Genomic DNA, 17,058 nt, shown 5'->3' on the forward strand with positions numbered 1-17,058 from the left:
GGTGAGGTATGACTCATGACTGCCGGTGTGGTGGTGATACTGTCACTGCAACAGCCCTTGTCCTAACAGGTGCCAACTGTCCTGTCTGGTTGTTTAATTGTACTGGAGACTAGTGTCTGTGATTGACAGTAGACACAGAGCTGAGTGTAGGCCTAGCTAAGCTGCCTCTCTCATGTCAGTCAGTCTGTCCAGACAGGCATAACACTGTCTCTTTCCCGATAAGTCTCTACTGGATTCTTTCTCCGAATCCTCAACGCATTGGAGGAAAAGGTAAGAGGGGAGGGACTTTGGGTCATCTACTCCGAAGCCTTTTGAGAAGGAAGGAGGTGATGAATCAAGCGAAGACTAATTCAGATAAATGTGCCTCATCAATGAGTAGTCGACCCACTTTGATCAACCAATCAACACTGAAATGTAAAATAGTTTAGTTATTACGTAGGCCTAGCCTAGTTGTGCTACTGTTTCTACAACATGTAAAACTTCACCGGGCTAGTTTCTCATTAGTACGTATAAGCCTAGCTGGTATTGATCTTTCTGTTCTCAGATCATCAGCAAACTCCAACTCTACTCTCTCGGTGTGTGACCAATGACGTGTGGCAGGCTGGGCTGGCGGATTACGGTCGTTACCATGGTAACCCTCCATCTCATCTCTCTCGTGTTGTGTTGCAGACTGCCAATGGAAACGTGGAGGCTAAAGTGGTGTGTTTCTATCGACGCAGGGACATCTCCTCGACACTCATCGCCCTGGCCGACAAACACGCACGTGAGTGACACGCACGGTTCACTGTTCAATCAGAAGTCTTCACCATCTAACCACTGTTCAACATCGAATGCTAAAATTCAAATCCTCTAGTAGTGACTGTTCAGTCAGAAACCACTTTTGAATGGATGGAACCTTTTTAAACAGGCTATTCTCATTCCGATTAAACGTCTTGCAAGAGAGACCTGTTCACTAACCACCATTCAGCATCCAATGACACTTCATCGCCTTGTATAGATCAAATGGACAGTAACTCAAGTGCTCGGTGTATAAGGTTTTCAGATGTGCAATCTAAACCTAATTTAACCTAATGACTTCTGCCTGAAGAGTGAATGTGTAGTGAACGACCTATGTATCCGTCTTGGACTAATCTAGGCAAATGTCAGTGTTTTGTGTATGTTCGCTCTGCCGGTGGCTGTGAGGGTGGTGGCTGTTGCTGCCGGTAGTTGTGAGGGTTGAAGCTGTTGCTGCCGGTAGCTGTGAGGGTTGAAGCTGTTGCTGCCGGTAGCTGTGAGGGTTGAAGCTGTTGCTGCCGGTAGCTGTGAGGGTTGAAGCTGTTGCTGCCGGTAGCTGTGAGGGTTGAAGCTGTTGCTGCCGGTAGCTGTGAGGGTTGTAGCTGTTGCAGCCGGTGGCTGTGAGGGTGGTGGCTGTTGCTGACGGTAGCTGTGGCTGCCGGTAGCTGTGAGGGTGGTAGGCTGTTGTTGCCGGTAGCTGTGAGGGTGGTAGGCTGTTGTTGCCGGTAGCTGTGAGGGTGGTAGCTGTTGCTGACGGAAGCTGTGAGGGTGGTAGCTGTGAGGGTGGTAGCTGTTGCTGACGGTAGCTGTGAGGGTGGTAGCTGTTGCTGACGGTAGCTGTGAGGGTGGTAGCTGTTGCTGACGGAAGCTGTGAGGGTGGTAGCTGTTGCTGACGGTAGCTGTGAGGGTTGTAGCTGTTGCTGCCGGTAGCTGTGAGGGTTGTAGCTGTTGCTGCCGGTAGCTGTGAGGGTGGTAGGCTGTTGTTGCCGGTAGCTGTTGTTGCCGGTAGGCTGTTGTTGCCGACGGTAGCTGTGAGGGTGGGAGCTGTTGCCGACGGTAGCTGTGAGGGTGGGAGCTGTTGCCGACGGTAGCTGTGAGGGTGGGAGCTGTTGCCGACGGTAGCTGTTGCCGGCGGTAGCTGTGAGTTTGTTGAATGTGGTTTCACTGGGCTGCTCATTACTGGACCTTTTTATGTTGAGACTGAGAAGAGGGAGCTCTGCATCAGACCCAGGATCTGACTGACTAGAGAATTTAAGCCTTCTGGACTGCAACACTCCCAAGGCCTAACTCACTGACTGCACTACTGTGTCCACTCATACGACTGCATCTGTGGGGCTGAATGTTAGTTTGGGTGTCGTAGCGTGTGTGCAGAGAAGTGGGGGGGATTCTGTGTCAGTGGGTTGTTTTTTTGTGGAGGAGCTCGACATTTAATTTAAGGGGCTTTATTGGCTTGGGAAACAGGTTTACATTGCCAAAGCAAGTGAAATAGATAAAAATGTTACAAAACAAGTGAAATGAACTGTAAACATTAAAGAATAAAGACATTTCAAATGTCATGTCAGTGTTGCAATGATGTGCAAATAGTTCAAAGGGAAACAAAAGGGGAAATAAATAAACAGGTTGTATTTACAATGATGCTTTTTCATCACTGGTTGCCATTGTGGTAACAGGTCATAAATCTTGGTGCTGTGATGGCACACTGGTATTTCACCCAATAGATATGGGCGTTTATCAGAATTAGATTATTTTTCGAGTTCTTTGTGGATCTGTGTAATCTGAGAGAAGTATGTGTCTCTAATATGGTCATACATTTGGCAGGAGGTTAGGAAGTGCAGCTCAGTTCCACCTCATTTTGTGGGCAGTGTGCACATAGCCTGTTTCTCTTGAGAGCCAGGACTGCCTGTGGTAGCCTTTCTTAATAGCAAGGCTATGCTCACAAAGTCTGTACATCAGTCAAGATTTCCTTAATTTTGGGTCTGGAACAGTGGTCATGTATTAGCCACTGTGTACTCTCTATTTATGGCCAGTAAATTCTTTGCTGTGTCAAGTAATTATCTTTTTGTTTTCTTATGATTTGGTTGAATCTAATTGTAATGCTGTCCTGGGGCTCTGTTGGGTCTGTTTGTGTACAGAGCCCCAGCACCAGCTTGCTTGGGGGCTCTTCTCCAGGTTAATTTCTCTGTAGTTGATGGCTTTGTTAGGAAGGTTTGGGAATTGCTTCCTTTCAGGTGGTTGTAGAATTTAACAGCGCTTTTCTGGATTTAGTTTATTAGCGGGTATCGGCCTAATTCTGCTCTGCAGGCATTTGCTGTTTTACGTTGTACGCAGAGGATTTGGTGTTTGCCCCATTTTTTTGTGAATTCTTGGTTGGTGAGTTGACCCCACACCTCACAACGACCCCACACCTCACAACAAAAAAGGGAAATGGGTTCTATAATTGATTCATGTACTTTTAGCCAGATCCTAATTTGGTATGTTGAATTTAGTTGTTTTGATGGCATAGAAGGCCCTTCTTGCTTTGTCTCTCAGATCATTCACATCTTTGTGGAAGTTACCTGTGGCGCTGATGTTTACGCCGAGGTATGTATAGTTGTTTGTGTGCTCTAGGGCAACGGTGTCTAGATTACATTTGTATTCGTGGTCCTGGCAACTGGGCCTTTTTTGGAACACCATTATTTTTTGTCTTGCTGAGATTTACGGTCAGGGCCCAGGTCTGACAGAATCTGTGCAGAACATCTAGATGCTTCTGTAGGCCGTCCTTTGTTGGGGACAGAATCACCAGATCATCAGCAAACAGACAATTGACTTCACATTCTAGTAGGGTGAGGCTGGGTGCTGCAGACTGTTCTAGTGCCCTTGCCAATTCATTGATATATATATATATGTTCAAGAGGGTGGGGCTTAAGCTGCATCCCTGTCTCCCCGTCTCCCCGTCCCCCCTGTTCCTGTGGAAATAAAACATTTTTTTTGCCAATTTTATGTTGTATGTTTTTTTTTCCCCCACACCACTTTCCATCCATTTGTATAGCAGATCCTCGTGCCAAATTGAGTCATGCTTTTTTGAAATCAACAAAGTATGAGGATTTTGCCTTTTTGTTTGTCTATTAGTTAATATAGGACTATTTCTCTCTCTACCATTTGTATTTCATATACCTTTGACTATTGGATGTTCTTATAGGTACTGTAGTATTACCAGCCTAATCTCAGGAGTTGATAGTCTTGAAGTCATAAACAGCGCAACGCTTGAAGCATTGCGAAGAGTTGCTGGCAAATGCAGTAAAGTGCTGTTTGAATGAATGCTTACGAGCCTGCTGCTGCCTACCATCGCTCAGTCAGACTGCTTTATCAAATATCAAATCATAGACTTAATTATAATAACACACAGAAATGCAAGCCTTAGGTCATTAATATGGTAAAATCTGGAAACTATCATTTCGAAAACAAACTTTTATTCTTTCAGTGAAATATGGAACCGTTCCGTATTTTATCTAACGGATGGCATCCATAAGTCTAAATATTCCTGTTACTTTGCACAACCTTCAATGTTATGTCATAATTACGTACAATTCTGGCAAATTAGTTTTGCAACGAGCCAGGCGGCCCAAACGGTTGCATATACCCTGACTGCGTGCAATGAACGCAAGAGTGACACAATTACCCAGAGTTTAATATTACCTGTTAACATGCATTTCTTTTAACTAAATACGCAGGTTTAAAAAAATATTATTTTGTGTATTGATTTTAAAAAAGGCATTGATGTTTATGGTTAGGTACATTCGTGCAACGATTGTGCTTTTTTTCTCGCAAATGCGCTTTTGTTAAATCATCCCCCGTTTGGCGAAGTTGGCTGTCTTTGTTAGGAAGAAATGGTCTTCACACAGTTTATAAATGAGCCAGGCGGCCCAAACTGCTGCATATACCCTGACTCTGTTGCAGAGAACGCAAGAGAAGTGACAGATTCCCTAGTTAAAAGAAATTCATGTTAGCAGGTAATAGTAACTAAATATTCAGGTTTAAAAATATATACTTGTGTATTGATTTTAAGAAAGGCGTTGATGTTTATGGTTAGGTACACGTCGGTGCAACGACAGTGCTTTTTTTCGTGACTGTACTTGTTAAATCACCCGTTTGGCGAAGTAGGCTGTGATTCAATGATAAATTAACAGGCACCGCATCGATTATATGCAGCGCACGACAATTAGATAAACTAGTAATATCATCAATCGTGTGTAGTTAACTAGTGATTATGCTGATACATTTTTTTTTATAAGATAAGTTGCTAGCTAGCATAAAACAACTTGGTTCCTTGCTGCACTCGCATAACAGGTAGTCAGCCTGCCACGCAGTCTCCTCGTAGAGTGCAATGTAATCGGCCATGATCGGTGTCCAAAAATGCTGATTACCGATTATGAAAACTTGAAATCGGCCCTAATTAATCGGCCATTACGATTTAAGCGGTCGACCTCTAGAGGAAACATACGAGTCTTCTGTTAATGATAATGCAGAGGATTTTCCACCAAGGTTGCTGTTGACGCATATCCCCTGGTAGATATTGGGGTCAAATTTGTCTCCAATTTTATGTATTTGGGTGATCAGTCTTTGGTTCCAAATATTGGGGAAGATGCCAGAGCTGAGGATGATAAACAGTTTAAGTATAGCCAATTTCATTGAGGATACCATCAACCCCACAGGCCTTTTTGAGTTGGAGGGTTTGTATTTTGTCCTGTAGGTCATTCAATGTATTGGAGAATCCAGTGTGTTTTGGGAGTCTTTTAATAGTTGATTCTAAGATTTGTATTTGATCATGTATATGTTTTTTTCTGATCTGTTATAGAGCAAAAAAGATCGGAGAAGTGGTATATCCATACATCTGTTTTTGAGTTTTCCAATTTTCTTAGAAGTGGTTAGATTTGATGGATTCTTCAATTACATTGAGCAGATTTCTGATGTGCTGTTCCTTCTTCCGTAGTGTATTTCTGTCTTTAGAGATTCACCATAGTGAAGGCGTAGACTCAGGTTTTCTGGGTCTCTGTTTTTGGTTGGATAGGTTCTCAATTTCTTAGGTTTTTGCAGTCTTCATCAAACCTTTTGTCATTGTTAATTTCTTAGGTTGTCTGCTTTACATTTTAAATTTTTTGAGGTCAAATATGCTGTTTAGGTTTTCTACTGCTAAGTTTACACCTTCACAGTGAAACCTTTTTTTCCAGCTAAATTGTCTAGAAGGTATTGAATTTGTTGTTGCCTAATTGTTTTTTGGTAGTTCTCCACACTATTTTCCTTCCATCTATAGCATTGATTTATTATTCAATTCCTTTGGTTTTGATGCCACATGATTTTGCTGTGATGTCAGTGGACTGACTGAATGCTCTAAGAGACTCTGGGTTGAGGTCAGTGATAAAGTAGTCGACGGTACTACTGCCAAGAGATGAGCTATAGGTGTACCTATTGTAGGAGTCCCCTCAGCCTACCATTGACTATGTACTTACCCAGCGTGTGACAGAGCTGTAGGAGGTGTGACCCGTTTTTGTTGGTTATAGTATATTATGTCTAGTGAGACATGTGGCGGAGGGAATGCTGTCACCTTCAGGTTGGTGTTTGTCCCCCTGTGTGCTGAGGGTGTCTGGTTCTTGTCCAGTTCTGGCATTTTGTTCGCCACAGACTAGTACATGTCCCTGAGCCTGGAAATGGTTGAGATCCCCCTCTAGGATGGAGACGCTGTCATCGTTTTAAAGTATGGGGATTCTGTTGGGGGATATAGCTAGCACACGAGGACATTTTTCTGAGATAATTTCCTTAATCATTTCTAGTCAGACGTAAAATGTTCCTGTTTTGACTAATTTAATAGTGGATTAGTTCTGCTCTATACCAAATTAGCATACACCCTGAGTCTCTTCCCTGTTTCACACCTGGTAGTTTGGTGGATGGGACTACCAGCTCTCTGTAACCTAGAGGGCAACCAGTGCATCCAGCTCTTTTATACAGTGTTTCTTGTAGGATGACTGTCTGTATTTCCAATTTCTTTGAAGTCTAGTTTGCTGCTCTTTAGGCCAAATGCAAATGACATCAGACCTTGTATATTCCAGGATGAGATAGTAGAAGCTTTGTGTTCCATAGCGTCTAGTGTTGTTTTTGTGTGGTTTAGGCCCAGACCATCACAGTAGATGTGAGCAGAGCATGTTGAGCATCTGATACATACCGCTTAGGTCGAAGGATGGGCTTGGGTGGGGGTAATAGTGAGGGTTGGGCCTGTTGCTCTGCTCATGGCCTGTTATGTTGAGGTCCTTGCCGCAGGGGCGGGGGGGCATAGGTCTGATATGGGGTGGCCTACATAGGGTGTGGTGAGGGTTTGCTTGGGGTGGTCTTAGCTGGTTGGGGTGTGGCTGGTGATGCTGTGGTCTGGGTGTAGGTCCTCTTGGCGTGGGTTCTCTCTGCATGTCCTTCGGGAGGGGGTTTTGCCGGTCTGGGAGGGTGTCTCGCTGGTCTGGGCGTTGGTGTCTGTTGCTCCTGTCTGAGGTGCTGGGGCTGCAGCTGAGGGTGATGTCCTTCAGGGTCCTGGCAAAAGTTTGGATTGCTGCCTTGTAGAGGTGGACCTGGTTGTAAAGGCTGTTCAAGTCCAGGGTGGAGTGGTGGGCCAGGTAGACATTAGGTTTTGAGGCACAGTCTCGTGAAATTCTTGCATTCATCCTTTGTATGGTGGCAGTGTGAAAGTATTTTCGTGGTAGCAGGGTGGAGATTACCACATGTGTGTTGGGGAAAGTGGAAGAAGCTTTTTCAATTACTCCCTTGAGTGCTGTTGTCACCCTTTCCTGCTGGCCCCTCAGGTCATTTGTGCCTGTGAATTAGGTGGCTGGGGAACCCTAGTCTGTCCTCTGACAATAGCTCCAGGACATGCCTTGTGTTTGGGAATCAGGGTTTAGCCACTTTGTGTTTGGGGAAAAAGTTTATCCTATTGAATGTATTTGCCATTTGAGTCAATGTGTAGCACAATCTCTGTCATGTGTGTCCTCAGTGGATGTGGGGGGGGTTGTCAGGAGGGCTGACGGGGGGTGGTGTCTGTTGGGTTGGCGGGTCCTTTGTTGTCTGTCCCACTGTGGTGTTGTGGACCAGGTCTGAGTCGGGCTGTTCTGCTGTCTTGCCTGGGGGATTGTCCTGCTCTCTGTCACACCTCAGCTTTCCGACCTCGTCCTTCAGTGCCATCTGTACCTCTTTAGGTTGTCTTAGTCCGTAGAGCAGCCAGCTCTTTGACAGCTGTCCATCTCCACCTTCTGCCTTTCAGGTCTTGTTGGGGGGGGTTGTTGTGTGCTAGTCTGTTTTGTGGGCTTGGATTGTGTGGGCTAGCGCTCTGAGCTCCACCGTGTCTCGCTTCTCGCTCTGAGCTCCACCGTGTCTCGCTCTGAGCTCCACCGTGTCTCGCTTCTCGCTCTGAGCTCCACCGTGTCTCGCTCTGAGCTCCACCGTGTCTCGCTTCTCGCTCTGAGCTCCACCGTGTCTCGCTCTGAGCTCCACCGTGTCTCGCTTCTCGCTCTGAGCTCCACCGTGTCTCGCTCTGAGCTCCACCGTGTCTCGCTCTGAGCTCCACCGTGTCTCGCTCTGAGCTCCACCGTGTCTCGCTCTGAGCTCCACCGTGTCTCGCTTCTCGCTCTGAGCTCCACCGTGTCTCGCTCTGAGCTCCACCCTGTCTCGCTTCTCGTTCTGAGCTCCACCGTGTCTCGCTCTGAGCTCCACCGTGTCTCGCTCTGAGCTCCACCGTGTCTCGCTCTGAGTGATGGAGGAGTAGTGCAGTTGTGGGACCTCTGTGTGTTCAGTGCTGGAGGGGGGTGGGTGGTGTGACTATCCTTTAGTTTGAAGAGGTGTGATCAGACTTAGGGTAGCTTTACATAACAAAATTACCTAGAGATTATTGTCCTTTCATTTTTGGCTAGTAGCTTCGGACTGAATATTACTCACTCAGTTTTGTGTTGGAGGGTATTTCCAGGTTCCACTGTGTTTCTTCTGCAGGTTTTGGTTTGTTAGAAGTTTTTTTTCTTCCTTGATAGTCCTTAGTTAGTAATAGTCCATTCAGGTCATTTTGTCCAAAATCAAGTAAAAAAAAATTGGATTGGAGGTTTTAATGTTTAGGTTAGTATACTGTATAAGTCCTTGTGAAAAAAATGCAAGTTTATCTACATTTATCCAACTCTAAAACCCAGGAGTCCATGAGCTCTCTCCTCTCTTCTCTTTCTCTGTGTGTTCCTGCGGGAGAACCACTTGTTCATTTTTGAGAGCTGTGTGTGTCCCGGACAGTCCCAACTTGTGCTGGTTTGTGTGTGGAGTATGGGCCTCTTGGTTCTATGTGCAGCCAGCACCATCAGTCAGTCCCTCCAGAATTCCTAATTGTCCCAAATGGCACCCTATTCCCTATATAGTGCACTACTTGCGACCTGGACTCGGTGCATTATGTAGGGAACAGGGTGCCGTTTGGGACGCTACCCCAGACAGCCATTTGCAATATGTGAAGTATGCATGTAAGGAATGGCTCTTCACCCCATGGGTGTGGTGGTGGGCTGCTGCTGTATCCTGTCTGAGTTCTGGAGCCGTCAGCCCAAGGACAAAGAGGGAAAAGGGGGAAATCTGAGGGCCTGTTGGCTTTCCCAAACAGTGTGTGTGTTTGGAAATGGGAGAGGGAACTTTACACTCTGAGAGTGGCCCTGTGGAACATTGTCCTTGTGTTGTACCGGATGGCTTTCTTTCTCCATTCTGGATTATTGCCTGTGCGGTGTGTGTGTGTGTGCTGTGAGTCACAGATCAAATATTTCCCTTGCCGGGATTCGGTTGGAGCCTTCCCTTAGAGGGCCTGTGACTGCACCCTTACTCCATGTCTTAGCCCCGCCCCTGTCGGCAGAGCTGCCTCCTGAGTGGTCGGTTCCACTGACATGGCCTTTTGCTCCTCTGGCCCCTCCCTCAGGCCCATATGACTTAGCCTCTCTTTAATTTCCGTTTCTATTCTGAGAGCTCTAGAACTCTAGGCTGTTGGTTTCAGTAAACAATAGACATCAATGGTGACAATGAATCCATTCACAAAAAAAACGAGTGGGGAAGTACAGAAGAACCGTTTCTCAATGTAGGCTAGACTTCATAACTTTTAGAAGAATGCATCATTGAAATAAAGTAAAAGTCCTTCAGAGCTCAGGATCTGAGGTGTCGCTCCTCTCTTCTTTCCCTCTACTCGTAAGGCCTCTCATTCATCAATAATTGAGAATTGGTACGGGCAGGAGAGGCATGGAGAGGCAATTTGTGGAGAGTATGGATTTGGTGATGTGCCACAAAATTGGCTGTGTCTTTTTATGGATAGAGTGGGTCATGGCTCAGGGAGTCAGTCAGGGGCTGGTGATAATGGTGCCACTGCACCTGTCTACCACCTGGCTACATACCCCCAGGCCAAAGCAGGCCTGATGGTTGACCCTCTTCAACTCGGGCTGGGAATTGCCTGGGACGATATTAACACAGTACTGCCTATACAATATGTATTGTGATTCTATATGTACTGCGATTTTTATTATTGACCAGGTACAGCCGACTAGTCAAATATAATGTAATCCAAAACTAATATTGGGAGTCCCATAGGACGGAGCACAATTGGCCCCGCTTTGTCCGGGTTTGGCCGGGGTAGGCCAGGCCGTCATTGTAAAAGATAATTCTTAACTGGCTTGCCTAGTTAAATAAAGGTTACACACACTTCACACACACACACCACTCTGACCATTTACGTATGTCCCCATTACCAGTAAAACATAATCAAAACCTATTTCTTTCACATACTTGCTGTGCTGTTTCGTTAATACACGTCAAATAAGCTTGTTGACCAATCAGGACCTGTATATGACTGCACGTCACAGAATAATTTAACACGTTCATTCATTTCTTTAGCGTGGCTATTACACATTGATTACACTCACTTGTATTTCATGTCACAATGCTTCATTGATACGTATGCTGTGATGCTGGTAAAGTTGTCTCGCTCACCTACAGGGCTGGTCATTTAAATTTTAAAAAGCTAGCTAGATCATGGATGCAAACAATGTTCTTCCACAAGAACATTTTTATTTATTTTATTTTATTTCACCTTTATTTAACCTGGTAGGCAAGTTGAGAACAAGTTCTCATTTACAATTGCGACCTGGCCAAGATAAAGCAAAGCAGAGTTACACATGGAGTAAAACAAACATACAGTCAATAATACAGTATAAACAAGTCTATATACGATGTGAGCAAATGAGGTGAGATAAGGGAGGTAAAGGCAAAAAAAGGCCATGGTGGCAAAGTAAATACAATATAGCAAGTAAAACACTGGAATGGTAGATTTGCAATGGAAGAATGTGCAAAGTAAAAATGAAAATAATGGGGTGCAAAGGAGCAAAATAAATAAATTAAATACAGTAGGGAAAGAGGTAGTTTGGGCTAAATTATAGGTGGGCTATGTACAGGTGCAGTAATCTGTGAGCTGCTCTGACAGTTGGTGCTTAAAGCTAGTAAGGGAGATAAGTGTTTCCAGTTTCAGAGATTTTTGTAGTTCTTTCCAGTCATTGGCAACAGAGAACTGGAAGGAGAGGCGGCCAAAGAAAGAATTGGTTTTGGGGGTGACTAGAGAGATATACCTGCTGGAGCGTGTGCCACAGGTGGGAGATGCTATGGTGACCAGCGAGCTGAGATAAGGGGGGACTTTACCTAGCAGGGTCTTGTAGATGACATGGAGCCAGTGGGTTTGGCGACGAGTATGAAGCGAGGGCCAGCCAACGAGAGCGTACAGGTCGCAATGGTGGGTAGTATATGGGGCTTTGGTGACAAAACGGATTGCACTGTGATAGACTGCATCCAATTTGTTGTAGGGTATTGGAGGCTATTTTGTAAATGACATCGCCAAAGTCGAGGATTGGTAGGATGGTCAGTTTTACAAGGGTATGTTTGGCAGCATGAGTGAAGGATAGGAAGCCAATTCTAGATTTAACTTTGGATTGGAGATGTTTGATATGGGTCTGGAAGGAGAGTTTACAGTCTAACCAGACACCTAAGTATTTGTAGTTGTCCATGTATTCTAAGTCCGAGCCGTCCAGAGTAGTGATGTTGGACAAGCGGGTAGGTGCAGGTAGCGATCGGTTGAAGAGCATGCATTTAGTTTTACTTGTATTTAAGAGCAATTGGAGGCCACGGAAGGAGAGTTGTATGGCATTGAAGCTTGCCTGGAAGGTTGAATATCAATGAATACGGCTGCACAGTAATATTTCTTATCGATGGCAGTTAAGATATCGTTTAGGACCTTGAGCGTGGCTGAGGTGCACCCATGACCAGCTCTGAAACCAGATTGCATAGCAGAGAAGTTATGGTGAGATTCGAAATGGTCGGTAATCTGTTTGTTGACTTGGCTTTCGAAGACCTTAGAAAGGCATGGTAGGATAGATATAGGTCTGTAGCAGTTTGGGTCAAGAGTGTCCCCCACTTTGAAGAGGGGGATGACCGCAGCTGCTTTCCAATCTTTGGGAATCTCAGACGACAAGAGGTTGAACAACATAGCAAAACGACATCTATTTCAGTAGCTATAGTTGCTAGCAAACTATATAGCTAGGTGTCATCTAAAAATAACCCTAATTTTATAAGACTGCTCTTATTTGATTAATGGTGGGTCGGACCCATTTGTGAAGCCAGCCACAATAAGGATAAGCCCAATATTGGACTTTGCGGTTTGCCTTCAAAATAAAAGTATGTCATAGACAGTGATGTAAATGAATACAAAGTAGATTTATGCCAAAATTGAATAGATCATGCTAATGAGGATGGAATGTTATATATAAATCAACAAAAGACACAATTTGTTAATTTCACATCTGTTAATCACACGGAATGTATTATTCTTTTAGAACTGCATTGGGGCATACTTATTTCACTGTAGTCTTATCTATGGATTGTGGATCAATGACATGGGTTATCAGTCTACTCAGTGACACCCAGAGAACATTAGCGTCGTAGCTCTTATTGCGGGACTCTGAAACAACTGTGAATTGAGCCACATTTTTTGTCAACCTATGTATATTGAACACTATTCCCGAGGAAAAACAATACAGCGTGGATGTTTTTGGAGTCTAATAACTCTGAGGAGGACGTTGGGAAAACAACATGTATTGAGTAGAGGTCGACCGACCTAATTGGAATGGCCGATTTTAATTAGGGCCGATTTCAAGTTTTCATAACAATCGGAAATCGGTATTTTTGGGCGCCGATTTTTATTATCATTATGTTTTAATGTATTTATTATTTTTTATACTTTTTATTTAACTAGGCAAGTCAGTTAAGAACACATTCTTATTTTCAATGACGGCCTAGGAACGGTGGGTTAACTGCCTCGTTCAGGGGCAGAACAGATTTTCACCTTGTCAGCTCGGGGGATCCAATCTTGCAAACTTACAGTTAACTAGTCCGACGCAATAACGACCTGCCTCTCTCTCTTTGCTCTCCACAAGGAGACTGCCTGTTACACGAATGCAGTAAGCCACGGTAAGTTGCTAGCTAGCATTAAACTTATCTTATAACAATCAATCATAATCACTAGTTAACTACACATGGTTGATATTATCTAGCGTTTCCTGCGTTGCATATAATCTGATTGAGCATACAAGTATCTGACTGAGTGATAGTAGGCAGAAGCAGGAGCGTAAACATTCATTCAAACAGAACTTTCGTGCGTTTTGCCAGCAGCTCTTTGTTGTGCGTCAAGCATTGCGCTGTTTATGAGCAAGCCTATCAACTCCCGAGATGAGGCTGGTGTAACCGAAATGAAATGGCTAGCTAGTTAGCGTGCGCTGATAGCGTTTCAAACGTCACTCGCTCTGAGCCTTCTACTAGTTGTTCCCCTTGCTCTGCATGGGTAACGCTGCTTCGATGGTGGCTGTTGTCGTTGTGTTGCTGGTTCGAGCCCAGGGAGGAACGAGGAGAGGGACGGAAGCTACACTGTTACACTGGCAATACTAAAGTGCCTATAAGAACAAAGGTTAATGAAATACAAATGGTATAGAGGGAAATAGTCCTATAACTACAACCTACAACTTCTTACCTGGGAATATTGAAGACTCATGTTAAAAGGAACCACCAGCTTTCATATGTTCTCATGTTCTGAGCAAGGAACTGAAACGTTAGCTTTCTTACATAGCACATATTGTACTTCTTCAACACTTTGTTTTTGTATTATTTAAACCAAATTGAACATGTTTCATTATTTACTTGAGGCTAATTTGATTTTAATGATGTATTATATTAGATTAAAATAAGTGTTCATTCAGTATTGTTGTAATTGTCATTATGACAAATACATTTTTTTTAAATCATCCGATTTAATCTGTATCGGCTTCTTTGGTCCTCCAATAATCGGTATCGGCGTTAAGAAATCCTAATCGGTCGACCTCTAGTATTGAGTAGACTGATACCCCATTTCATTAATCCCCAATCCTTAGGTAAAGCTGTACAGTGCATTATGAATGTCAATACACGCAATGGGCTGACTGGGGAGGTGATTTCACACACACAGTCCCGAGATAAGAGCTACAACGCTAATATGTGTGTAAACTCTTAACAGTTGTTTTCTGTGGGTGGCACCGAGTAGACTGATACCCCATTTCATTGCTTCACATTCCAACTTCAGATTCCAACCTTGTTTAACATTTATCTAGTCTAAATATGTCATGATTCCATCAATTGTAACCTTCTGCATTGCTTTCAAATAGGTACTTTTATGTTGAAGGCAAACTGCAAATTCAACTATTGTGCCTAATCCTTATTGTGGCTAGCTTCACAACACGATCGAGCCTACTAGCCAGATGGCGCTGGCTGGCTGCTTCTAACGTTAGCTTTGGGCAACAGGGCTAAGTAGCTGGCTAGCTATTTATTTTCATGAACTGAAGTTCAATTTCAAAAGGTGAACAAGTGGCTACCTAGCTAATACTTACTCACAAGGATTCCTAAATCATTGCTAAGAATAATGAAAATGACTGCAGTTTCTACTGGTCATTGTTTTCAGGCTGGTTGTATTGGTGCTAGCCAGGTACCAAGCTAAAGCTAGCTCGCTACCCCAGAAGTTGCGGTCGAACAAATAACACTTTATTACCAACACGGTATTGTGTAAACACCGTTCGTGTCCTGTGTTTGCTTGTTTATTTGACATATTTTTTTTGACACGCAAAGACCCAAACGGCGTTCCATAGTATGTCGTGAAGCTAATGGCAGTTATTACTGTGCAACTCCGGTAGGGCAACATCTGAAAAATAGCAAAAGCCAACATCACCCATGACAGAGAACGGTTGATTGTCAAGGGCAATGAATTCCATGATCTTGGCGTTAATGGATTTCACCTTAGTTGTCTCGCTGAAATATTCTTACTCTTTCAAATGACTGCTCCGATCCACACAGCAGACGTTGTGGACTAGGTTAGGAATACTTGTAGCGCAACGTTTAAGTCAAGTACCTACGTTATATAGGTATGCACGTCAGCTTTGACATCGGTGTTACGTGCTGACCACACTGCTCACGTCGCGTGCGTTGCAAAATAAATGTACGCATGCATGTTATTCAATGAATGCACTGCTCGCGCTAGCCAACAAGTTTCTGCGTAGCCAAGGGATAAAATAGAAGTCAGTTCTATTTGTGACGCTGAACGCGGTGCAAGTCCTGCCTCTCCCATCTCCTCATTGGTTTATAGAAGAATGTCTCCACGTGCCAGCTCTTCATTGGTTATACCCACGTGGGTGATTTGAAAGATTAACTGAGGTCGGTCGGTTCTGGTTTTACACCATATTCTGAAAGTTAGATGCCAATCGCCGCATAAAGTCCAACGAAGAAAAGGCCTGGAAGGAGGAGAGATGACTAGAAACGATTCGGTTGACTGTTTTTATGTGTGGATTAATTGTCGGAGTAGCGGTAAAATAACAAATCAACATTTATATCCCAAATTAGCTAGCTAAATTGCCATACATGTTTTAATGCTTTTCAACCTGTCCCCAAATGTAATATAATTGGTTGAGTTTGTTTTGATATTTCAACTTGTGTCGTGGTGGTGGTGGTGGTGGGGGGGGGCAAAATCAATTTGCACATGCGCGCATCAGGTTTAGGCATGGTGTTAAACTAGACATCGGGCTGTTACCGATGTTGGCATTTTTAGCTAATATTGTCCGATTCCGATAGATATGCGCGCATCAGGTTTAGGCATGGTGTTAAACTAGACATCGGGCTGTTACCGATGTTGGCATTTTTAGCTAATATTGTCCGATTCCGTTATGGCATTTTTAGGCATGGTGTTAAACTATTGTCCATTTTTAGCTAATATTGTCCGATTCCGAGATATGCGCGCATCAGGTTTAGGCATGGTGTTAAACTAGACATCGGGCTGTTACCGATGTTGGCATTTTTAGCTAATATTGTCCGATTCCGATAGATATGCGCGCATCAGGTTTAGGCATGGTGTTAAACTAGACATCGGGCTGTTACCGATGTTGGCATTTTTAGCTAATATTGTCCGATTCCGATCAGGTTTAGGCATGGTGTTAAACTAGACATCGGGCTGTTACCGATGTTGGCATTTTTAGCTAATATTGTCCGATTCCGATAGATATGCATCAGGTTTAGGCATGGTGTTAAACTAGACATCGGGCTGTTACCGATGTTGGCATTTTTAAATATTGTCCGATTCCGATAGATATGCGCGCAAGGTTTAGGCATGGTGTTAAACTAGACATCGGGCTGTTACCAAGGCATTTTTAGCTAATATTGTCCGATTCCGAAATGGCATGGTAAAAGATCCCTCTAGCTATATTGTCCGCATCAGTTATGCCCATTGGCCAACTATCTATTGCCTGAACGTACATGATTTGTCAGATTGGTTTGGCTGTGGGACTATGGACTGTAGTGTCTGTCCATTCTGTGATGGTGTCTATAAGAAGAGAGTCTCTATAAGAGTCTGTCTTGTGGGTGCTGAGTGAGTGTTGGCAAGAGTGAGCACTTATTGATTCTGGTCCCACTTCCCTTCGCCTGGAAATCCTTTGATTGCTTCTCTCTCCGGTCTCGGTTTCCCTCTCTCCGGTCTCGGTTTCCCTCTCTCCGGTCTCTGTTTCCCTCTCTCCGGTCTCTGTTTCCCTCTCTCTGGGTCTCCTCTCTCCGTTTCCCTCTCTCCGGTCTCGGTTTCCCTCTCTCCGGTCTCGGTTTCCCTCTCTCTGGGTTCAGTCTCCCTCTCTCCTGGGTCTCCCTGTCTCCGGTCTAGCGCCTTCTCTA

The 17,058-nt window shown here is 44.2% G+C and overlaps 1 protein-coding gene across 1 annotated transcript in view; it reads left to right on the forward strand.

Annotated features, from left to right (window-relative positions):
* mta1 (metastasis associated 1) overlaps positions 1-17,058 on the forward strand; it is a 46,199-nt gene that overhangs the window by 14,724 nt on the left and 14,417 nt on the right. The window contains exon 4 of the mRNA XM_035743572.2: positions 670-763. Coding sequence (XP_035599465.1) covers positions 670-763 — 94 coding nt within the window. The remainder of the gene's footprint in view (positions 1-669; positions 764-17,058) is intronic.

The sequence above is a fragment of the Oncorhynchus keta genome, chromosome 29 (assembly GCF_023373465.1).
Source record: "Oncorhynchus keta strain PuntledgeMale-10-30-2019 chromosome 29, Oket_V2, whole genome shotgun sequence".
Classification (NCBI taxonomy): Eukaryota; Metazoa; Chordata; class Actinopteri; order Salmoniformes; family Salmonidae; genus Oncorhynchus; species Oncorhynchus keta.